Source organism: Vulpes lagopus, chromosome 2 (genome assembly GCF_018345385.1).
Source record: "Vulpes lagopus strain Blue_001 chromosome 2, ASM1834538v1, whole genome shotgun sequence".
In the NCBI taxonomy this organism is placed as follows: Eukaryota; Metazoa; Chordata; class Mammalia; order Carnivora; family Canidae; genus Vulpes; species Vulpes lagopus.
The window spans coordinates 46,116,123-46,141,047 of record NC_054825.1 but is presented as its reverse complement, the minus strand read 5'-3'; the positions used below and the strand labels follow the sequence as shown (position 1 = coordinate 46,141,047).

Below are 24,925 nucleotides of genomic sequence, written 5' to 3'. Positions count from 1 at the left end.
ACAAGACAAAGACTGTGTACTAGAGCACTACATTTTTTAGAGGTTAAGTGGAAAAGAGCAAACAAAAGGAATTACAAATGAGTGGTCAACAATAAAAAAAGTGAACCAGAAGAGAATGATGTTCTGAAAGATAAGAAACTGCCTGAAGAATAAATCATCAATTGGATCAAATACTGCTCATTTGTAAATCTATCTACTATAGATTCACCTCATATTAATAATATAAAACTTAAGAATGGTGAAGATAAAGATCTCTGGAGAAAAATGTATGCCTACTGCTTAAAATCACATTCAATTTTAAGTTTTCACTTATATTCACCTCATATTAAAATATAAAACTTAAGAATGGTGAAGATAAAGATCTCTGGAGAAAAATGTATGCCTACTGCTTAAAATCACATTCAATTTTAAGTTTTCAAGTTGATGGAATGTTCACAACCGAATTTCAAGGGCTCGAAAAATATTTCAATCAACACTTTGTTATTTTCATTCTGTTAAAAGAACAAAAATTCAAACTTCTTTTTTTTTTCTTATTTTATTATTTATTTACGATAGTCATACAGAGAGAGAGAGAGAGAGAGGCAGAGACACATGCAGAGGGAGAAGCAGGCTCCATGCACCGGGAGCCTGACGTGGGATTCGATCCCGGGTCTCCAGGATCGCGCCCTGGGCCAAAGGCAGGCGCCAAACCGCTGTGCCACCCAGGGATCCCTCTGTTAAAAGAACAAAAATTCAAACTGCTAAAACTGTTCCGAGTACTCTGATCTTAAGAAAATCCATTCAGGGGGCAGCCAGTGGCTCAGTGGTTTAGCGCCACCTTCAGCCCAGGGTGTGATCCGGGAGATGCAGGATCAAGTCCCACATCAGGCTCCCTGTATGGAGCCTGCTTCTCCCTCTGCCTGTGTCTCTGCCTCTCTCTCTGCCTCTCATGAATAAATAAATAAAATCTTTTACAAAAAAAAAAAAAAAGAAAGAAAATCCATTCATACCTCTGCGAGCTTATATGGCAAAATAAGCTTTTCTCCCACTGTCACGGTCTTCCTTGTAACTAATGCCTCAAATAGCATCTCTTCTTTAACCTAGAGAAGACAAAACTAAATTTAGTGTATAAGATTTATGACAATGAGTGGAATTATTTATTGAAAATCCAAACAGAGAAAACAATGTTTAATGAGATTAGCAAATATACAATAGAAAAAGTAAAGACAATACATTTAGAAATTTAAATACTGGCCAAGGTGAAAGTTAAATGTTCCACTCACACCACTTCACATACCCCAACCCAAAACAGAGAGGGTAAGACAGATGAGTCTTTTTAGTTAGTTTTCTTTCTGATCACAATGGAGACACATATTTCTTTGTGCCAAATGTGGAAAATACAGAATAGTGCAAAAAAATTTTAAGATGATCAACCATAATCCCACAACTTGCATTCAAGGACTAAAAAGTGACAATACTTCTTGAATCCCAGGAACATTACAATGAGTACTTATTTATGTTTCCAGAGGTTTTATATTTATTTTTGTTAATCTTTAAAATAAAGTTGATGCTTCCTTTTATTTCATTCTCTCTAGAGGTAAATACTATCATGAATTTGACACGTTATTACTTCAGTTCAGGTATCTGTGTGTGTGTGTGTGTGTGTGTGTGTGTGTGTATATATATATATATATAGCATATTTACTAGATGTATTTGCAAATACATCATACTGCCAAGTATATTTAACTCTTATCTTTATGAAATCATACTGCCCATATGTTTTTGAGATCCAACTACATTGATAATTTAGATCAAGCTTATTCATTTTAACTGCTATACAGCTTCCCAGTATATAAATTACTAGTGTTTAATCCATTCTTCTACATGTAGGCATTTACAGTAATTACCATTTTGCACTATTAGGAAGTAAACTGAAGTGAATATTCTTGCATATGAGTTCAAGTTTCTCCAAAGTATAAATCTAAAAGTGGAATTACTATATAATAGCATATACATTTTCATCTTTAATAGCATACACATCACATCTTTCATCTTTCATATTGCCATACTACTGTATTTAGTTCTCACCAATCTGCTCTCTCATCAGCCCTGAGCATTCCTATTTCTTCAAACCTTCACTATACTTGATATTATCAGACTACTGACTTTTGCCACACTGAGGGGCATGAAATGGTAAAACAAGGGTATTTTATAAAAATATTTACACAAATAAAGATATAGCACTCATAAAATTTTAAGTACATGATATAATGTATATCAAGCAAAAAAGATTCAATTATAAGGAGAAAATGAGTTACAAAACAATAGAGTGAAGCATGATCCTGCCACCACCAATTCATGACAGATCAATCTTTTTTCTTTTTGAAGATTTATTTATTCACAAGAGACACACAAAGAGAGAGGCAGAGACACAGGCAGAGGGAGAAGCAGGCTCCTCGCAAAGAGCCCAATATGGGACCCAATGCTAGATCTCGGGAAAACACCCTGAGCCAAAGGCAGACGATCAAAATCTAAGCCACCCAGGCATCATGAGATCAATCATTTTTTTAAATGTGATATCATAAAGGAAATATACCTTCTTTTGGAGCATTCACTGCCCAGTCTTCAAATTCAAAACAAACTGGAAAAAGAATCTGAGGAGCATTACCTTTACAAACTGCAGTAAAACTAAAAATAAATAGCCAAAGTTTAAATATAAGACCTCAAGCTTTCATATTCTTAAAATGTTTTGAAAAACAAAAATATTACCAGATTACACAAGTAGGACGAAACTAATAAAACTAAGAAAAAACTGGGACACCTGGGTGGCTCAACGGTTCACCTTCAGCTCAGGTCATGATCCCGGGGTCCTGGGGACTGAGTCCCACATCAGGCTCCCTGCAAGATGTCTGCTTCTCCCTCTGCCTATGCCTCTGCTTTTCTCTCTGTGCCTCTCATGAATAAATAAATAAAATCTTAAAAAAAAAAAATTAAGAAAAAACTTATGTGATTAAAAAAACCACTGTTTTATTGTGAGGTTAAGCAATTATTACTAAAAGTGAATATTTAAAAATAAATGATCTATGCAGTACAAACTCAAGAAATTTTTTTAAGCAACAATGTGGAGCAAAAGTTACTTCCATACACTTATATAAATTGGTACAATCACTACAGACAGTAATCTGTTCAATATCAGTCAACTATTTATGTGTATGTATACCACAACCTAAAAACTATACTCCTTGGACTATATTCTAAAATAATTCTCACACATGCCAGCAAGGAGACATGTGCAAAAATGCCTATCACAGTACTACCAATAAATGAAAAATTACAAATGACTTCAATTGGGCAGTCCGGGTGGCTCAGCAGTTTAGTGCTGCCTTCAGCCCAGGGCCTGATCCTGGACACCCGGGATCAAGTCCTGCGTTGGGCTCCCTGCATGGAGCCTGCTTCTCCCTCTGCCTCTCTCTCTCTCTCTCCTCTCTGTGTATTCTCATGAATAAATAAATAAATAAAATCTTTAAAAATAAAGGACCTCAATCGCCATTAAAAAAAATAGTTTTACTCATATAATGAAATTTTACAAAGCAACCATGAATCATTATCTAGAATATTTAAATCAGTACTAAAAATGTCAAAAACATAATATGGAATGAAAAAGTTTTAGAATGACATAATAAGGATCCCTGGGTGGCGCAGCGGTTTAGCGCCTGCCTTTGGCCCAGGGCGCGATCCTGGAGACCCGGGATCGAATCCCACATCGGGCTCCCGGTGCATGGAGCCTGCTTCTCCCTCTGCCTGTGTCTCTGCTTCTCTCTCTCTCTCTCTCTCTCTGTGACTATCATACATAAATAAAAAAAATAAATAAATAAAAAGAATGACATAATAAAACATTTACATAAAATATGAAAATATATTTAAAAACTATATATTCTTTATGCAAACATCTATTATGAAAATAAAACAAGAATGAGAATGATAAACACCAAACTTATATGAGTGTTTACTTCTGGCATGGCAGAGTATAAAGTGAGCTACAATTTTGTGTAATATTTTATTACATGGGTGGGGCTGTGAGTACACAGGTGTTTATTATATTGCTTTCTATATTGCTTTCTATATATATTGTGTACTGAGAACAATTAATAATTTATCAGAGGAAGGAGTGTGCCTGGGTGGCTCAGTTGGTTAAGTGTCTGCTTTCACTCAAGTCAGGATCTCAGGGTCCTGGGATTGAGCCCCCACATCAGGAGCCTGCTTCTCCCTCTCTGCCTGCCATTCCCCCCTGCTTGTGTGCACGGGCTCTCTCTCTGTCAAATGAAAATGAAGAAGAAAATATGTTTAAAAAGAAATTAATACATATTAAGCAAAATGGTAGAACTGATATATCTAAAGGCCAATTATCTGAAAATAAGACAACTCTCACTAAATTTAAAAAATTAAGAAATACAAACATAAAACACCACAGAGAAAAAGTTTTTAAACATACAGAATACTTAGAAAGAATGAAAAACAATAAATTTTAAGCATTTAATCAACACATGATTTCCTAGATAAACACAAATCATCAAAATGAACTCAAGCCAGATTTGAAAATCCTAAAAAAAAACTGGTTAATACAAAACAAATGGGAAGGACATCAAATACAGTTAGTTGATCATAGGGTTGTTATCTCTCAAATCTTTAAGGAATATATTATTCTTTGCTAATGATTCTTCTCTTAAATGCAGAAAAAATTTAAAAGGATAAATAACTACCCAATTCATTTTAGAGAGTTGGCTTAATGCTGGCACTAAAACCTAAAAATGATTGTACACAGATCTACCCTCATATGCACAACTGCACAAAACACACTAATCTTGCTTATCTTTGATAAGCTTCCTGAAGAAAATATTACTGAATTCATATTTTAATCAACTTCCTCTGTAATTTCCCAAATGTCCTTATTTGTACATACATGACTTTTAAAATTAATAAACTTTATTAATACATAATAACTAAGAATGAGTTCAATATTTGGTCTACAATGTTTCTCATCTTCACTTAATTGAGAAACAGATACGTGTTAAAATCTATTCTTTATATCGTTTCAAAAGATGTTAAAATATATTCAAAATACATAAATCTGTTAAAAACTGAAGTTTTTGATAATGAGGATGGTTCTAATATGCTCCAAAATATGCAACAAAAATATGCTCCACAATTACCCACAATTAATCTACAGGAGCTTGTTTACCTTTCAATAATTTCACAAGTATATATCCCAAACAGAATTCAGTAAAGAGAATATTCAAAATATTAAAAAAAAATTCACTGCTGCCTGAGGTAACTACAATATTACAAAAACAACTGAAAAAAATAATTTCAGAAACATTTGTTCTTAAAAGCTAAATCTATATTTATCAATGAACTGAATTACTTTGAGAAGGAGAGGAATTAAATTAAATCTTAACTAGAGTTTGCTTTTTAATTAAACCAGTTATTACTCCTAATCTTTGTTTTTTTTTTAATTAATTTTTATTGGTGTTCAATTTACCAACATACAGAAAAACACCCAGTGCTCATCCCGTCAAGTGTCCACTTCAGTGCCCGTCACCCATTCCCCTCCAACACCCGCCCTCCTCCCCTTCCACCACCCCTAGTTCGTTTCCCCGAGTTAGGAGTCTTTATGTTCTGTCTCCCTTCCTGATATTTCCCAACATTTCTTCTCCCTTCCTTTATATTCCCTTTCACTATTATTCATATTCCCCAAATGAATGAGAACATACACTGTTTGTCCTTCTCTGATTGACTTATTTCACTCAGCATAATACCCTCCAGTTCCATCCACGTTGAAGCAAATGGTGGGTATTTGTCGTTTCTAATTGCTGAGTAATATTCCATTGTATACATAAACCACATCTTCTTTATCCATTCATCTTTCGATGGACACCGAGGCTCCTTCCACAGTTTGGATATTGTGGCCATTGCTGATAGAAACATCGGGGTGCAGGTGTCCCGACGTTTCATTGCATCTGAATCTTTGGGGTAAATCCCCAACAGTGCAATTGCTGGGTCGTAGGGCAGGTCTATTTTTAACTCTTTGAGGAACCTCCACACAGTTTTCCAGAGTGGCTGCACCAGTTCACATTCCCACCAACAGTGTAAGAGGGTTCCCTTTTCTCCGCATCCTCTCCAACATTTGTGGTTTCCTGCCTTGTTAATTTTCCCCATTCTCACTGGTGTGAGGTGGTATCTCATTGTGGTTTTGATTTGTATTTCCCTGATGGCAAGTGATGCAGAGCATTTTCTCATGTGCTTGTTGGCCATGTCCATGTCTTCCTCTGTGAGATTTCTCTTCATGTCTTTTGCCCATTTCATGATTGGATTGTTTGTTTCTTTGGTGTTGAGTTTAATAAGTTCTTTATAGATTTTGGAAACTAGCCCTTTATCTGATACGTCATTTGCAAATATCTTCTCCCATTCTGTAGGTTGTCTTTTAGTTTTGTTGACTGTATCCTTTGCTGTGCAAAAGCTTCTTATCTTGATGAAGTCCCAATAGTTCATTTTTGCTTTTGTTTCTTTTGCCTTTGTGGATGTATCTTGCAAGAAATTACTGTGGCCAAGTTCAAAAAGGGTGTTGCCTGTGTTCTCCTCTAGGATTTTGATGGAATCTTGTCTCACATTTAGATCTCTCATCCATTTTGAGTTTATCTTTGTGTATGGTGAAAGAGAGTGGTCCAGTTTCATTCTTCTGCATGTGGATGTCCAATTTTCCCAGCACCATTTATTGAAGAGACTGTCTTTCTTCCAGTGGATAGTCTTTCCTCCTTTATCGAATATTAGATGACCGTACATTTCAGGGTCCACTTCTGGGTTCTCTATTCTGTTCCATTGATCTATGTCTGTTTTTGTGCCAGTACCACACTGTCTTGATGACCACAGCTTTGTAGTACAACATGAAATCTGGCATTGTGATGCCCCCAGCTATGGTTTTCTTTTTTAAAATTCCCCTGGCTATTCGGGGTCTTTTCTGATTCCACACAAATCTTAAAATAATTTGTTCTAACTCTCTGAAGAAAGTCCATGGTATTTTGATAGGGATTGCATTAAACGTATAAATTGCCCTGGGTAACATTGACATTTTTACAATATTAATTCTGCCAATCCATTAGCATGGAATATTTTTCCGTCTCTTTGTGTCTTCCTCAATTTCTTTCAGAAGTGTTCTATAGTTTTTAGGGTATAGATCTTTTACCTCTTTGGTTAGGTTTATTCCTAGGTATCTTATGCTTTTTGGTGCAATTGTAAATGGGATTGACTCCTTAATTTCTCTTTCTTCAGTCTCATTGTTAGTGTATAGAAATGCCATTGATTTCTGGGCATTGATTTTGTATCCTGCCACGCCACCAAATTGCTGTATGAGTTCTAGCAATCTTGGGGTGGAAGCTTTTGGGTTTTCTATGTAGAGTATCATGTCATCGGCGAAGAGGGAGAGTTTGACTTCTTCTTTGCCAATTTGAATGCCTTTAATGTCTTTTTGTTGTCTGATTGCTGAGGCGAGGACTTCCAGAACTATGTTGAACAGCAGTGGTGAGAGTGGACATCCCTGTCTTGTTCCTGATCTTAGGGGAAAGGCTCCCAGTGCTTCCCCATTGAGAATGATATTTGCTGTGGGCTTTTTGTAGATGGCTTTTAAGATGTCGAGGAAAGTTCCCTCTATCCCAACACTCTGAAGGGTTTTGATCAGGAATGGATGCTGTATTTTGTCAAATGCTTTCTCTGCATCTAATGAGAGTATCATATGGTTCTTGGTTTTTGTCTTGCTGATATGATGAATCACATTGATGGTTTTACGAGTGTTGAACCAGCCTTGTGTCCCGGGGATAAATCCTACTTGGTCATGGTGAATAATTTTCTTAATGTGTTGTTGGATCCTATTGGCTAGTATCTTGTTGAGAATTTTTGCATCCATGTTCATCAGGGATATTGGTCTGTAATTCTCCTTTTTGGTGGGGTCTTTGTCTGGTTTCGGAATTAAGGTGATGCTGGCCTCATAGAACGAATTTGGAAGTACTCCATCTCTTTCTATCTTTCCAAACAGCTTTAGTAGAATAGGTATGATTTCTTCTTTAAACGTTTGATAGAATTCCCCTGGGAAGCCATCTGGCCCTGGACTCTTGTGTCTTGGGAGGTTTTTGATGACTGCTTCAATTTCCTCCCTGGTTATTGGCCTGTTCAGGTTTTCTATTTCTTCCTGCTCCAGTTTTGGTAGTTTGTGGCTTTCCAGGAATGCGTCCATTTCTTCTAGATTTCCTAATTTATTGGCGTACAGCTGTTCATAATATGTTTTTAAAATCGTTTGTATTTCCTTGGTGTTGGTAGTGATCTCTCCTTTCTCATTCATGATTTTATTAATTTGAGTCTTCTCTCTCTTCTTTTTAATAAGGTTGGCTAATGGTTTATCTATCTTATTAATTCTTTCAAAGAACCAACTCCTGGTTCTGTTGATCTGTTCCACAGTTCTTTTGGTCTCGATATCATTGAGTTCTGCTCGAATTTTAATTAACTGTCTTCTTCTGCTGACTCCTAATCTTTGAATTCTAGCTCAACAAAAGCCTTAAGGTTGCAATTATTATTATTACCAATTTTAACCAATTACAGGAAATCATTCTATTTTATTTTCTTATTTTATTTTTTAATTTAAATTCAATTAATTAACATATATTATTAATTTCAGCAGTGATTCATCAGTCTTATATACTACCCAGTGCTCATTACATCACATGCCCTCCTTAATGTCCATCATTCAGTTACCCTACCACCCTGCCTCATCCCCTCCAGCAACCCTCCGTTGATTAAGAAATTATCTTGAAAAATAATTTCTAAGAACGGAATACAAGCAGGATACTTATTATGTATAGATCCTGTCAGTACTTGTCTAGCTTCTCAACTTTGAAGATAACTTCTTCCTACTTATTACCAAATCTCCATTCCTAGAACCAGTCCCAACTAAACACAACAAGAAGGATGTTAAGGGGCACCTGTTGGCTCAATCGGTTTAGCATGCTACTCTTGATTTCAGCTCAGGTCATGATCTCAAGGTTGTGGGACTGAGCCCTTTAATGGGCTCTTCACTCAGCAGGGAGTCTGCTTGGGATTCTCTCTCTCTCCCTCTGCCCACCTCCCACTCACATGTTCTTTGTCTCAAATAAATAAATAAAATGTCTAAAAAAATAAAGAAGTTAAGAAGCTTGGGTTCAAAAGTAAGATTTGCTATCAAATCATTTTTGCAATTAGTCTAACTTTGACACTGGTAAGCCTGATTCTCAGAAGTGGATTTCTCCTTTTTCACCAATACCTTGGCTCCTTTTAGAATTACCTGAATTGCTCTTATCAGTCTCTAACCAAAGAAGGAATACTGCCCGAGGACCAGAAGCCTTTGTACTTGCTGAATGCTTAAACATGTAAATAAAACCACTAGCTACAATGTACTATTATTATGACAATACAATACCAAGTGTTTCTGTTGACCAAATGTTGACTAAGATATCCCCTAAAATGCCTGACTGAAATATAGTCTGTTCTCTGATCCCCATGACCTTCAAAATTACCACCTTCAGATACCACACTCCACATCCTGGTAGAACTTCTTTCCAAAGAGTGAGCCTAGTTTCACAGTTCAGTGTGTTTCTTTCTCCAGCCCCTGTCTGCCAGACTAACTAACCCATTTTGTTAAAGTTAATAAGCGACATTCAGGCATGTGCAAAATAATAAGTACTCTAAGATTAGATAAATAAGAAAGAGGCATCCATTGCTCTCAAAGAGCACTTGCCACCTTATAACGGGCACAAACTAGTAAACAATTAACTTTCTGCTACAAAACCAAAATTAAATCATGCTAAGAAGATGCAAATATTCTATCCTAATGTAGTCAGTTTAGACCATTTAAAATAAGGTTAAAACCCTAAAAAGAGACACAAGAACCAAGATTTGAAAGATAGTAATATTTTAACAGAAAAAAAAGCAGGCTATTCATAACTGCAAAAAAATGGGAAGAACCAAGATGTCCTTCAATAGGTGAACGAACAAATAAACTCTGGTGCATCTACACATGGCATTTTACCCAGCAATACAGGGAAATGAGCTATCAAGCCACAAAGACACGTGAATGAATCTTAAATACATACTGCTAAGTGAAACGTGTCCGTCTGAAAAGGATGCATACTATATAATTTCAATTATGCTACATTCTGAAGAAGGCAAATTTATAGAGGTAGTAAAAAATCAGTGGTTGCCAGGGGTTTGAGGAGAGGTACTGAACAGGTGAAGCAGAGGAGATTTTTAGGAATGAAACTATTCTACATGATACTGTAATAGAGAAACGAGACATTATGCACTTGCCATAACCCATATAGCACAAAGAACAAATCTTTTCAGACACTGGAGGATCCTAGGGAAGAATGCAGACCATGACAAGAGAATCTAACTATATGACAAATATATGAAACAACCTCAATTAAAGGAGGAAAAGGTGCTAACCTAAGTAACTGGAAATTAATGGAGTATGAAAAACTAAAACAGGCAAAAGGAATACTACACTTTATACTCTAGCTGATAAAGTCATTTCCAATAGCAGTGCACATATACATAAATACATATACACTCCAATACATGCACAGCTGATCCTTGAACACCACCAATTTTAACTATACAAGTCCATTTACATTTGAGGTTTTTTTCAATAAATACAGTACTATAAATGTATTTTCTCTTATGAATTTCTTAACATTTTCTTTTCCCTAGCTTACTTTATTGTAAGAATACAGTATATAATGCATCTAACATATAAAACGTGTGTTAATCAACTGTTTATGTTATCAGTAAGGCTTCTGGTCAACAGTAGGCCAGTAAGTTTTGGGGGAGTCAAAAGTTATAAACAGATTTCTGACTGCCGGGTGGGGGGGGGTTGTCTCCCCTAACCCCTACATAGTTTAAGGGTCAACTGAATAGTAAAATTGAATAATTAAGTAAATGAACAGCAGAAGGTAGGATATAGCTTCCTCACTGTGAAAATGGGAGTTTATAGATCAGAAGGCTAGAATGACACATGTGATAACGTATTAGTTAGGAACATCAGTACGACCTCATGTTTATCTTTATATAGCTATAGCCGGATATATAAAAACATCTGTAGTATGAATACACACAGGTTCGTAAACAAACACGTATTTCCTTGTTCAGTCAGAGGAGAAGGCCTATAAAAAATGATGCTCCTTACAAGATGAATGAGAAGTCATCATTCCAGGAAGAAAGAATGAGGTACTAAAGATCTTAGTTATAGGAAGAAGTATGGTAGGAAATGAAGATCTCTGGCTCCTATTTAGACATGAAGAAGAAAATTTAATTTACTTTTTTCTCCACTCATCCAGATATGCCATCTTCAGATTACTCTAACCACAATCTTAGTATGAAAAGAAATCTCAAATACAGAAAAACTATCAACGGCTCAGAATATGATAAAGTCTAGAGTAAAATATTGATCCTATCCAGCAAATTGAAGGATTATGGATATCTAGGCCAGAGAGGCAGACAAGAAAACTCAAGCCTTCCAAAGATTCTGGCAAGATCAATAGCAAAAATTCCATCTTTTGGAGAAATATTATTAATAAAAAAGCATTAACCCATTTAAACTTAACCAAATAATTACACAAAATTAAAAGTGAGAAGTTACCCAGTATTTGAGAAATGACAACTGAAATACAATTACTTACTTCTAATAATTCTGAGACAATAGGCAGAACTTCAGGATTACAGATATCTATGGAGTCATCCCGATATGTCTTCTTTTTATAACAGATATTACCCAAATGGAGTATGGCTGAGAGAAGAGAGAAAATCCTGTGAAAACAAAACCATAAATTATAGCTTGCTTATGTGCAGTCTCTAAACTCATTTCACTGCAAAATTCTAATCAAGCAAATTAACCAGGACAAGTATGATGTATTTAGTCTTCATAAAAATAAAAAATGTGGAAATAATAACTGTAATAAATAAGATCTATGTATACTATGTCAGGTATGATGCAAAGTGCTTTACATAACCTTACTTTCAGCACTGTACCACTGGACATAGTTGTTTGAAGAGGATTTGCTATTGCCTGATTCTGTATAGTGTTTCAAAGTCCATACCTTTCTAAATGCTTTTCATCTTGCCTAAAATGCCCTTCCCTACATTGTCTATTTCAGAACAACTGAATCAGAATCTTTAAAGGCAAGGTCTTAGAATCTGTATTTTTTAACCAAATAGCCTAAGTGATTTTTTTATTCTTAGTTCCATTTAAGAAATAGTTTCGTACGTCATACTGCGCTGCCCTTGATAAATGCTTTTAAAACAAACAGTATGAAGCCATTGGGGTATATTACCTAATATCAGGCTTCTCCTGTAAAACATCTACAACTGAATCCTCCCTTCTATTCATTCTTCCCTTCTGTCTCAGAGGAACACATACATGACCCTCTTCCAGTCAACAACAACTAAATCCCTACTTGTGCTCTCTATCTCATGAACTCCAGTTTACCTCAGAACTTCATTATAACTATTTCCTATCTCTTACCTGAATCTACAAGAAGTTTCTATCAAAATAATCTCATCTTCAGTTTTCTGTTACTTTAAAAAACCCATCCTAGATCCCACCTCTCCTTACCTTCACAAACAATCTTATTAAACTGTTAACTCATATTCCTTTTCTTCACTTTGTCATTTTAGTATCATATCCTGACATCTGACCCCATTAAAATATCTCAGAGAAGTTACCAAGGATCTCCATGTAACTAAAAAAATATATATTATATCCTAACTTACCTGACCTCTCAAAGGCATTTAACACAGCTGAACATTCCATCTAAAAGCTCTTCCTGAAAATTCATATATATACACATCTTTGTGTCTTGTCCAATTATTCTCTTATTATAAATCTGTTCTACCTGCGAAATTTTAACTATGTGTTTTCTGAAAATTAGGATGTATTCTAAATAAAGACACTGCTTTAGGAACCAAATAGCCACACTTTCAAAGGTCCTGAATCAACATCTAATTGACAGATCTAATTTTTCAAATAATTTAAAACTGTAAATGTTTCAATCATTAACATGACTCAAGCAAAATACAAGTCAATTATAAAGGAATAATTTATAAACATACTGTGGTCAATTAGAGAGGAAACTCAGTATCAAATGACCCATTATAATGACTAATGGAAGCCAAAAGACATAAAAACACAAATTCATGGGCCACTTACTAAAAAAATCATTTTTAGTAGGAGTTTATATGGCTGCTAATTACATCGTTTTAGAATCTGGGGTTCAACAATCAGCATGTTAACATTTTCTCACACCCAAATATGTGATGCAGAGTCTCCAATAATAATAAATGTTATATAAACAATCTAATATACTATAATAATTCAGTATTTAAAAATTTACAAAAATGAATTTTTAAAAATCCCTGTTCTCAAAAAGTTTAAAATCTTGCATTAGGAGATAAAACAACAAAAATCCTATAATATAAAGGCAAGGCATCTTAAAATACTAAGGGTAGAAACAATGCATAGTTAAGAAAAATTTCATTAAAAAGGGAGAACAGGAGGCACATGGCTGGCTCAGTAGAAAGAGTGTGTAACTCTTGATTTCAGGGTCATGAGTTCAAGCCCCACAGAAAGTGCAGAAATTACTTAAATAAATAAATATATAAACTTTAAAAAAATTAAAATGAAGGACATTAACAGTACTCTAAAGCAAACAAGTTTCGATTTACATACCAAATTTTAGGATGCCTGCAAAGTTATGTTAAAAGGAATGCTGGGTTAGATCTGAGTGCAGTTGAAAATAATGTTGTAATTTATTAGCACAGTCATTCATGAGCAAAAGAGAAGGGAATCATGGTACATATGATATGCTATCAAAAAAAAAAAAAACCTGAAAGTATTTCAATGATTAAAAAAGAGATAAGATGGGTCCCTCAAGAAATGAGGACAATACTGGACATTCAGAACACAACATAGTGTTTTAGAGGACACTATCAGTCTAGTTAAAATGCAAAACTTGGGATCCCTGGGTGGCGCAGCGGTTTGGCGCCTGCCTTTGGCCCAGGGCGCGATCCTGGAGACCCGGGATCGAATCCCACATCGGGCTCCCAGTGCATGGAGCCTGCTTCTCCCTCTGCCTGTGTCTCTGCCTCTCTCTCTCTCTCTGTGACTATCAGAAGTAAATAAAAATTTTAAAAAGTAAATAAAAATAATTAAAATGCAAAACTTGTGTTAGGGAAGATCTGAAGATAATATCTAAAAGATATAGAAAGGTCAAATTATAGGCCAGGCTACTAAGAACATATATTTACCAGTGGTTTCCAATATGGGATACAGTGATATCAGAAAGTATAAAAGACACACAATCCCTTGGTATATGAGAAGTATATATATTATTTTCAACTTATGTTATCTAAAAAAAATGAAATTAAGTTTCACCATCATTTAATATACAGATTGACACTTAGATCCATATATGTCAATCAGTCAAGCGTCACATGAAGTAAAGGGGATATGCTGAGGAAAGACTATAAGTAATAAGGCATGGAGGAACTAACTGTAGGGTTACTCTCATTTACTAAATAACTTTCAGTGAATTGCAGTTTATGTGATCAATTAAATGGGCTTACATATTTACATATTATATTATTTAATTTTAATTTATCTTTCAAAAAAAGATTTTGGCAAATAATCTGCTAGCTCAAGATTCATAGTAATCACAAGCTAACAAGCAAACAGCAGAGCTGTCATTCTTCTACTTTTAGTGTGACTTTAAAAATTGACAATATAATCAGATCTGACATAATTAATTCCCTTTCCCAAAAAATAGTTCTATTGGGGCACCAGGGTGGCTCAGTCTGTTCAGCATCTGCCTTCAGCTCAGGTCATGATCCCAAGGTCCTGTGATCAAGCCCCTCATCAGGATCCTGCTCAGCAGTAGCCTGCTTCTCCCTCTCTCCCTGCCATTCCCCCTGCTTGTGCTCTATCAGATTAAAAAAAAAAAAATCTTAAAAAAAAAAAAAAGTTCTGTTACTATTTTTTTTCTGGCGAGAGTCAAGGTTATTTGTTTCTTTAATTTTAAATAGATTTATTTTAAATATAATTTGCTTCATCTCTATCTCAACATGTTTACATTTCTATTTTGTTTATAATAAAATATGTACAATACTACAGACATAAATTTACAGAGGAAATAAGGGAAAATTATGTTTTACTGATAGGTATGCATGCCTTAGTAAGATTCGAGATCAATGACACAGAAAAGAAGAAGCAATAAAAATAGTATTATAAGGCAAGTTTTTAAATAAGGTCTATGGAGAGACTTCAGGAACACCAGGAACTCCCTCACTTGTATGCAAATATTTATGGATGTACATTTTTACAGGAAGAAGAGCTCCAACTTTCAAGAGAACCTCAAAGAATTTATAATAAAAAAAAAAAAAGCAATTCAAAGCAAGTCTGCTAGAAAAGTAAATGTTCAGAGCAATGTTTAACAAGGTAGGAGGACGCACTAGATCAGGAATATCTGTTAGAAAATTCTTTCAAAGGACCAAGGAAGGTGAACTTTTGAAAAACACATGATGATTTGTTCTCTACCAAGGGTATAAGAATACAATAAACAAACTCACTGTCTTCGTGTCTTGGGAAGAAATCCTACCATTTCCATGGCCAGCTGTAAGCGTTCAAAGTCATGCCTCAAATCTTCCCCCTCCACCGAGAAGCAATCCTGCTTATTTAAGAAAAAGGGGGAAGAAATCAAGATTATCTATTGAAAAGTAAGATAAGCCTCTTCAGAAATACAGTAATTCTAGTTAAGTATTCCTGTGTATAAAAACTAGAACTGGTGAAATATCTAGAGAATTCTTAATACAAGTATGCAAATTAAACACATAACTACCAAAATACCAGTAAGCTACCTTTTTTTCTCCCTTTTACAATTACCAAAGCAAGTTATCTCAAAATAACTTAAGACAGAGCTAGCAATATTATAAAATGTTCTGATGCCAAGTTTGATTTTGAGTGGTACTGAAGAGTTCTGAAGATCCAAAGCATTTCAGAGAGCTCAATTCCACAAACAAATGTTATTTATTCGACAGATATTTAATAAATGCCTATCCTTATGCAAGGTGCTGAACTAGATCCTGAGACACAAAAATAAATTTTAAAAAGATGGTAATTTAGTTGATAAATGGAGCCTAGATTTATATAAAGATGTTTATATTAATATTAGATATAGTAAAAATAGTTCCTAATAAAATTATATAAATATGATTCTCAATTGGCAAAAGAATGTATACATGAAAACCAAAAATCGGCAAAAAACACACATTAGTAAAGATAGCTGTGAACTACCAAATACAAAAATAGTTTGAGTAATCCTTGCATTTCAGCTCCCAAAAAAGTCAAATACATATGTAATCTTTATCTTTGTAAAACAACTTTTTAAAGCCCTTTCCTATATATTCTCAGTCCCTTACACTTACATTTTCAAAACCCTCTTCACATGTATTTACTTTTTAAATATCTATCTAACTGTGGAATGTTGTTGTATAAAGTACTCAATAAATGCATTAACTGTTATCTATTTTATTCACTGCTGATCTCCAGCAACAAGTCAGTGCCAAGAAGAAAGCATGTAATCACTAAAGTAAATATATAATCACTGAATTATTGAATAAGTACTGAATTAAATGAAACATTCCTTTTTGAGAAAGTACTCATTTATATTTTTAAAACGATCAAGTATCTAGCATTTATAATCTGCTTTTGATCCTTTAAGAATGAGTTAATGAATAATATAAAGTTTTAAAGTAAATATAAACACAAGGAGATAATTATGTGTACATATATATAATTATATAAATATTCAATATGGAAGAAAACAGGCTCAGAAGTTAAATAATTCACCTAAATGACAGGGGTGGCCAAAGGAAAATCTGTCCAGTTCTAAATCTTCTGCACTCTCCCAAGCAACCTTAGTTGCTTGAGCTTATTTACTTAACAGGATAACCCTTAATAGGAATTAAATCAATATATAACGGGAAACAAGAGGTCTGTTGTTAAAGGCAATTTTCTCACCACTGTTCTCCTTGGGATTGTTTATGTAATTCTGTACTATGTATGATAATATAGGCAAATTAAGAACAGTCGCTAACAATCCTCTCTTCTTAAAATGCTAAGTCATATAAGTTCTCTTAACTCAGAGGAAAAGTTTAGTTTGCTCCAAATATACTCTGAGGAGCTAAGAGGAAAATACAAACCAACATATCCTCAGATTGACTGCTTGCTTTCATTAATTAACTCGTGAGAAAAAGCAACAGAAATTATTCAAAGTTCAAACAATAATAGATTGAAAATACAATAAGTGATAGGCTAGTGATGAAAGATATACAGGGAGTAGAGGAGTATGGGTACAAAATTCTACAAGGAAAGGATGGATAATGATGACTTTGATAAAGGCAGTGGCTCTGAGAACATGTACTGTATACTTAATAAATAGTAAACACTCTATCAAGCTGTTTAGATGTACTATCTAATTAAATTCTCACAAAAGTTAAAGATCATTTTTATCCCCTTAAATAGATCACAGAAACAAAAGAATTATGTGACCTGCTCAGGTTCTCAAAATTAGTAAGTGGATAGGCCAGTATTCAAGTCAAGTCTGTATGCTTCAGAGCTCAATTCTAAAGCATGACATAGACTAAGTAACGGCAGATCAGTTCATAATGTCACAATAAGCTCTGTACAGGCAATCAATGAGTTTAACCAGTCTCCTACCTACTTTCCCAATGAGCCTTAGTCACTTGATGATAATAGTCACTTGATAATAGGTGAGGGGCAAAACAACATAAATTTTTTCTACTAAAATTTATCAGAATCTATAAATTTAAATGTCTAAAATTTTGCAAAATGTAAAATCTGAAACCATAAATAACTTGATATAGTATGAAAAAATAATGCAATTAAACTTTGTATGAAGAAAAAATTAATGTCCATAATTCCTGATTCCTTTCAATTCTGAAATAGGCTAGTTTTGTAATTAGTAAAGCTTGTAATCACATGCAGTGAAAATTAAAGTCACAGTTCTTTAAAGCAAGGATTAAGACATGTTATATTTCCAGACGGAATCGTTAATAAATTAGTTCATTAGTAGATATAGATGAGTGCAGGTTTTCAAGCCTTTACATCAGACCTCACAACAAAGGGAAGGAAAAAGATTTTTTGTGTCCTTTTTTGATTACAAACTAGTCCTTATAAAACATAAAAATAAAGCTAAATTTATCTTTTCATTTTATATTACATCATACATGCCCTTAAATCACTTAATTAAAAACATAAAATAATCTTATTTCTAGGAATTTCAATTCTTAATTTTTGGAAAGTTACATAAAGACTATAGCCTCTCTTGCTACTAAAAAATTTTCCAAAAAAAAAAAAAAAAACCATACATGTATTCATGTGAAAAGACTGTTAACTGACACATAAAACAGGGAGGCTACAACTTTTTAAAATAAACAATACATACTACTCATAACATGTGAGTAATGAAACTACTAAAAATATGATTGAAAAAATACACCTCAAGAAAAAAACCTGTAGTTATAAGAATCCACATCAATGCTGAAATCAGGAATGCAATCAAAATAAATACAGACTAAACATGAGAAACATAAGAATAAGTTTTTTTAAAAAATGAATTGACTGGTTTTTAATCCACAGACCATAAATATACATATAAATCAATTCAAAAAAATGAAACATTAATTTCTCTTCTTTTCTAGATTCTTTATATTTCAGTTGATTTTCTGTCTAGGTCATGAGATAGGTGCAAATGAGCAAGGTGAGTGAGGGTCCTTTAACAGGAACACAGAATATTTAGGTACTTGTACTGACCGGCTCAGAGTCATAGCAATAATCATCCCAGCTCTGTCTGAGGGGTTTCTTTGTTATCTGAAAGTAAGGCAGATTAGTTAGGTAGAAGTAATGGTTATCATTCTTCTCTAATAATTTCTTAGATGTAATATTCAGTTAGTACTGCTTCTACCCAAAGAGAGTTATTTTGTGTAACAGCATAAAACAAGAAACAACTAGCTAAACATTCAGATTCTGGGAGATCATATATTATTGCAACCAATCCATACTTGCTGTTTTCCAGTGACTCTGAGATTTGGATTAACTGCTCAGTCTCATATTCTATGAATGCTGACTACTTTATGACAAGAATATGCATGGTATGGCCACTGATAACAAAAAGAAATCTGGAAGAAGAGTAATAAGTTCTGGGCTATCAGCTCATTTGTAAACAATTGTTAGTTTTTAAAAAAGTAAATAATCACTCAAATATCTAGAGAGTTTAACAGAGAAAAGAAAAGGCTCAGAAGCTAACTCAATAATTTTTTTTAAATCTCCGTAATTTTATTACAGTAGAAATGCCTAGTATTTTATCAGGAAGTGATATTTTAAATAACTTTGAAATCAATATATTAATACAAAGTTATATTAGTTTATATAAATACATAGTTTCAAAATTAAGAGATATCAGTTACATAGCAATATGTTGGGAAAAGCCTAATATGTTACTTTCTTTTTTTTTTTTAAGATTTTATTTATTTATTCATGACAAACACAGAGAGAGAGAGAGACAGAGACACAGGCAGAGGGAGAAGCAGGCTCCATGCAGGGAGCCCAATGTGGGACTCGATCCTGGGTCTCCAGGATCACACCCTGGGCTGAAGGCAGCACTAAACCGCTGAGCCACCAGGGCTGCCCTAACATGTTACTTTCATAATCTTAAATATACACTACAACCTTTCATCCATCATCAAAATGTCAATTTCCTTACAAAATCTTCATTAACGCATTTATTTCCATAAAGGCATTTATTTCCATGGATATTACATCTTGCCTCAATCAAAAAAGCAAGGAAAAATAATCTGTTATTTAAGTGATGTATTGTATACCAATTCCATTAATATTGATTCTAGAATTTTTATTAATATGAGAAATAATAAAATTGGAAAAACCACTGTAATGAAAAACTACCAAGAAATTACCCTTAATTATGGAAATTTAAGAGTGAATTCTGATTTTCATAGAAAAATACAAATTCTGTAAGTCATTCCTTTTGATGAATTTCATATCAAATAGGACATTTGCTAAATTATAAAAATAATCATATTCTAAGTTAGTATCATAATATCATGCAAAGAGATATATGTATTAGACTTCAAAATATACAAAAAAGGTTTCAAGTAATCCCATGCAAAGGACAAACATTAAATATTAAATATTAGTAACACTCAACATGCTCTTGTCTTTAAAAGGTAAATCACTTGGAAAAGACTAATCCATTTTTCTAACATGTAGGTACATATATAAACAGTTTATTATTCTCTGAAAGAGTCTCACAAAAAGCAAAGGGCACACATATAACTAACCTCTTTCAACTCATATGAATAAATTTTGAATTTGAGAAGCATATCACATGTATTTTTAGACTACATGTGTGAAAATGCTAGTTAATATACATTACTAGATTTGGGAAACAAAGTATTAGGAAAAAAACTTTCCCCAAGAACTAAAATTTAATAATGTCCTATATTTCAAAATACATTTCATCAACTCTCACCTGATTGAGATAATGATATTCTTCCGGTTGTTTAAGATGGAATGCTAATCTTTCTTCTTCACTTGCTCCTGCCAGGAGGTAATAAAATACATGATAGTTCCTATTGGAAAAAAAGAAAAGAGTATGGTTTTAAAATGAACATGATCTATGGTTATCATTTAACAGAAAAAAGAACAAACAATTAGTAACATGTTTCAGCTTTGTTTCATTTTTTAATGCAGAAGTGGTAAGGTCAATATTTTAGGTACTATAAAATGAATGTTTTGAATGCTAAACTCAAAAGAGAGGGGTAAAGGCAAGTATATGGCAAAGGTTAAAACCTCTAAAAATTCTCTTTCCATAAAACCAATTAGAAAATTGGCAAATTTGCAGAATCAACTTTTTCAGAACTCTGAAAATTAACCAAAAGCTTATAGCAATAAAAGATTTACATCAGAAAAACAGCTCAATCTCAGTAAGAAGTGCAACCTTGTAACCTTTTAACTTGCCCTATTCCATTTCCTGTTCACCCCCCAGATCTGGGGTAGCCTTCAAAATCAACAGGTTACAATCATGATGGACACCATAACTCTGACAGCCATCAAAAGAGGACGGAACAGAGTTGGAAATCATTCAGAACCTCATTTTCTGAAAAATATCACTACTTGAACCATCTGGTGGTTCCCTGGAAGACCCCATGTTCAAAACTGTCTTTATTGACCTGACTCAGAACCCAGTGTAAAAACCTTTCCCCCAGGGGCAGGTGTAGAAAATTATAGGCAATTGTTTTAACATGTCAGCTACATGAAGCAATGGATAAATGTGGGGCAAACAATAGGCTAGCCAAAAAATTTAAAGGGAAATGTGATCTCCACACAGGGTTTTAAAAGCTCCAATATATTCCTGGGAATCTAGAAAGCCATGAACATGTGTAAGGCTATGTATGTGCCCACATCTTCAGCCTTCTCAGCAAAAATCAAAGAGGATGCTAAACTCTTACCTCTGGTTGACCTTGAAGGGATGCACAAGCAGGAAGTTAAAATGAAGGCAAAATTATAAAATGGCTACCTGAGTGTTGAAGGCATGGCCCAATACACACAGAAAGCCCTGAGGCAAAGAAATGTTGGGAAATATCAGGAAGGGAGACAGAACATAAAGACTCCTAACTCGGGGAAATGAACTAGGGGTGGTGGAAGGGGAGGAGGGCGGGTGTTGGAGGGGAATGGGTGACGGGCACTGAGGTGGACACTTGACGGGATGAGCACTGGGTGTTTTTCTGTATGTTGGTAAATTGAACACCAATAAAAGTTAATTTTAAAAAAAAATGAAAGACACTATATATTGAACAGAAATAGGCACAGCTGTAAATGAAAGTAAAGCTGAAGGTTGGTTCTACAAAAAAAAAAAAAAAAAAGTCACAATAGAAACAGAAACAAAAAGAACCAGAAATGCTGGAAAAAGGAGAATCTCATTTCTAGAGCTGCCGCATGATTATTTTAAATGTCCAATTATTATTTAAAATGTCAAATTTTCAGGCACCTGGGTGGCTCAGTAGTTGAGCGTCTGCATTTATTTTAGCTCAGGTCATGGTCACAAGGTCCTGGGATCAAGTCCCTCATCAGGCTCCCCACAGGGAGCCTGCCTCTACCTCTACCTACATCTCTGCCTCTCTTTCTCTGTGTCTCTCATGAATAAGTAAAATCTTTTAAAAAATAAAGAAAATGTCCAATTTTCAACAACAATTTACGAGGCATGTAAAGAAACAAACTATAGTACATTCAAAGGAAAAAAACACAATCAATGGTAACCATCCTTGAGGAAGCCCAGGCATGACTTAATATATAAGGTTTTTAACCAACTGTCTTAAATATGTTCAAAGAGCTAAAGGAAACCATGTATAAACAACTGAAGTATAAGAATGATGTCTCATCAAATAAAGACTCCCAATAAACATACAGAACTTATTTAAAAATAATCAAAAAGGAATTGAAGAGTTGAAAAATATAGTAACTAATGAAAAACTATCTGGAGGAACTCAACAGCAGATATGAATGGGCAGAAGAAGGCATAAGTGAACCTGAAGACAAGTCACTTGAAAGTAGTCTGAAGAAAAATAAATGAAGAAAAGTGAACAAAACTTCAGATATCTGTGGGAAACCATTAAGCAGACACCAACCCAGGAACAACAGAAGTCTCAAAAGGAGAGGAAGGAAGAAAAATAATATTTGAAAAGATAACAACCAAAAGCGCCCCAAATTTGATGAAAAAACAGTTCACACATCCAAGAAACTCAACAAACTCCAGTGTAAAGAGATTCACGCTTAGATAACCTCTGAAAAACAAAGACAAGTTTTTAAAGCACCATGAGAAGATATGCCTCATCAAGGAATCTTAATAAAAGATTACCAGCTGATTTCTCATTAGGAGCCATGGCAGAATAACATACTCAAAGTACTGAAGAAAAAAAAAAAACTATCAATCAAATATATAATATACCCAGCAAAGCTATCTTTCAAAAATAAGGGAGAATTTAGGATACTGCCAGATAAATAAAAATTAAGAGACTTCAGAGCTAGCAGATGGGCCCTGTAATAAAGGCTAAAGGGACTTTTTCTAGATGAAATGAATGGAAACTAGGCAATTTTCAATTCAATATGGAAAAATAAACAGCAGTAGTAAAGATAACAATGTAGCTAAATATAAAAGATAGTATAAACTTTTTTTTGCCTGTAACTTTTTTCCCTATTAGAGTTCAAAGACACCAGCAAAAAACAATGACTAATTGGTATTGATGGGTCTACTACTATAAAGATGTAATTTATATGATAATAATAGCACAAAAGAAGGGGAAAGGAACAGAGCTACCGAGTAGCAAAGTTATTTGTAGGCTATCAAAATTAGGTTGTTATTAATCCAAACTAGAATGCTAAAAATGTTAACTGCAATTACCAAGGCAATCATTAATAACTCAAGAAATATGTAATAAAAGAAATGCCAATGGTATACCAGAAAACATTTACACAAAACAAGGCAGTTAATAGAATAGAGGGACTAAAACATCATTAAAAATATATAAAATAGCAAAATAACATTCGTAAATCTTAGCAATTATATTAAGTATAAATGAGTCTGAAGGTTAATAACTGGCAGAAGGGATTTTTAAAAAGCCAATTACATATTATCTACAATAGACACCCTATAGACTCAAAGATACGAAGAGGTTGAAAGTAAAAAGATGGAAAAAATACCACGCAAAAAATAACCAAAAGAAAGCTAAAGTGTCTATACTAACATCAGATAAAAGAGACTTTAAGACAAAAATTGTTGCTAGATGCAAAGGACATTTTATAATGACTAAATGTCCAATTCATGAGAAAGATATAGTAATTCTTTTTTTTTTAAAGATTTTATTTTATTTATTCATGAGAGACACAGAGCGAGAGAGAGAGAGAGGAAGAGAGAGATAGAGAGGCAGAGACACAGGCAGAGGGAGAAGCAGGCTCCATGCAGGGAGCCCGACGCGGATCTCGATCCCGGATCTCCAGGATCACTCCCTGGGCTGCCGGCGGCACTAAACCACTGCGCCACCGGGGCTGCCCAGATATAGCAATTCTAAATGTAAATGCATATAAAAACAGAGCCCCTAAATACACAAAACCAAAACTGAAATAATTGAAAAAAGAAAAAAAAATTCAACAATAGTGAGTGCTGAGATACTGTAACATCCTACTTTCGACAATGAACAAAATAAGACAAAAGATCAACAATGAAAAAGAGGACTTGAAAAATACTAAAAACCAACCAACCCTACCTAGAAGACATCTATAGAATATTCCATCCAACAACAATAGGATACATATTTTCTCAAATACCCATGGAACATTCTCCAAGTTAAAAAATGTTAGACTATAAAAAAAGTATCAATATAAAGGGACTAAAATCATACAAACTATATCCTGATGATCTTACAATGAAATCAGAAATCAATAACAGAAATTTCCAAAATTTACAAATACATGGAAATTCAAAACATGCTTAGATAATAACAGGTTCTAAGAAGAAATCATATAGGAAATTAGAAAAATACACTGAGATACATGAAAACAAAAACAACGCGCCAAAATATAGGAATCACTGAAACAGTGTTCAATGGGGTCTTTATAGCTAGAAATCCATATAAAAACAGCAGAAAGAACTCATATCTAACCATACACCTTAAGAAACTAAAAAAAAAGGCAGCCCAGGTGGCTCAATGGTTTAGCGCCACCTT

At 34.1% G+C, this 24,925-nt stretch overlaps 1 protein-coding gene across 6 annotated transcripts in view; it reads right to left on the bottom strand.

The window, feature by feature from the left end:
• Positions 1-24,925, bottom strand: part of MYO9A (myosin IXA) — a 271,647-nt gene that overhangs the window by 177,242 nt on the left and 69,480 nt on the right. For 5 of the 6 annotated variants that reach the window (XM_041746477.1, XM_041746479.1, XM_041746482.1 and 2 more), the window contains exons 5-9: positions 20,677-20,776; positions 18,942-18,998; positions 15,677-15,774; positions 11,737-11,863; positions 990-1,079 (exon numbers count right to left, since the gene is read on the bottom strand). In XM_041746477.1, coding sequence (XP_041602411.1) covers positions 990-1,079; positions 11,737-11,863; positions 15,677-15,774; positions 18,942-18,998; positions 20,677-20,776 — 472 coding nt within the window. The remainder of the gene's footprint in view (positions 1-989; positions 1,080-11,736; positions 11,864-15,676; positions 15,775-18,941; positions 18,999-20,676; positions 20,777-24,925) is intronic. The other variant, XM_041746480.1, reaches the window with a different exon arrangement.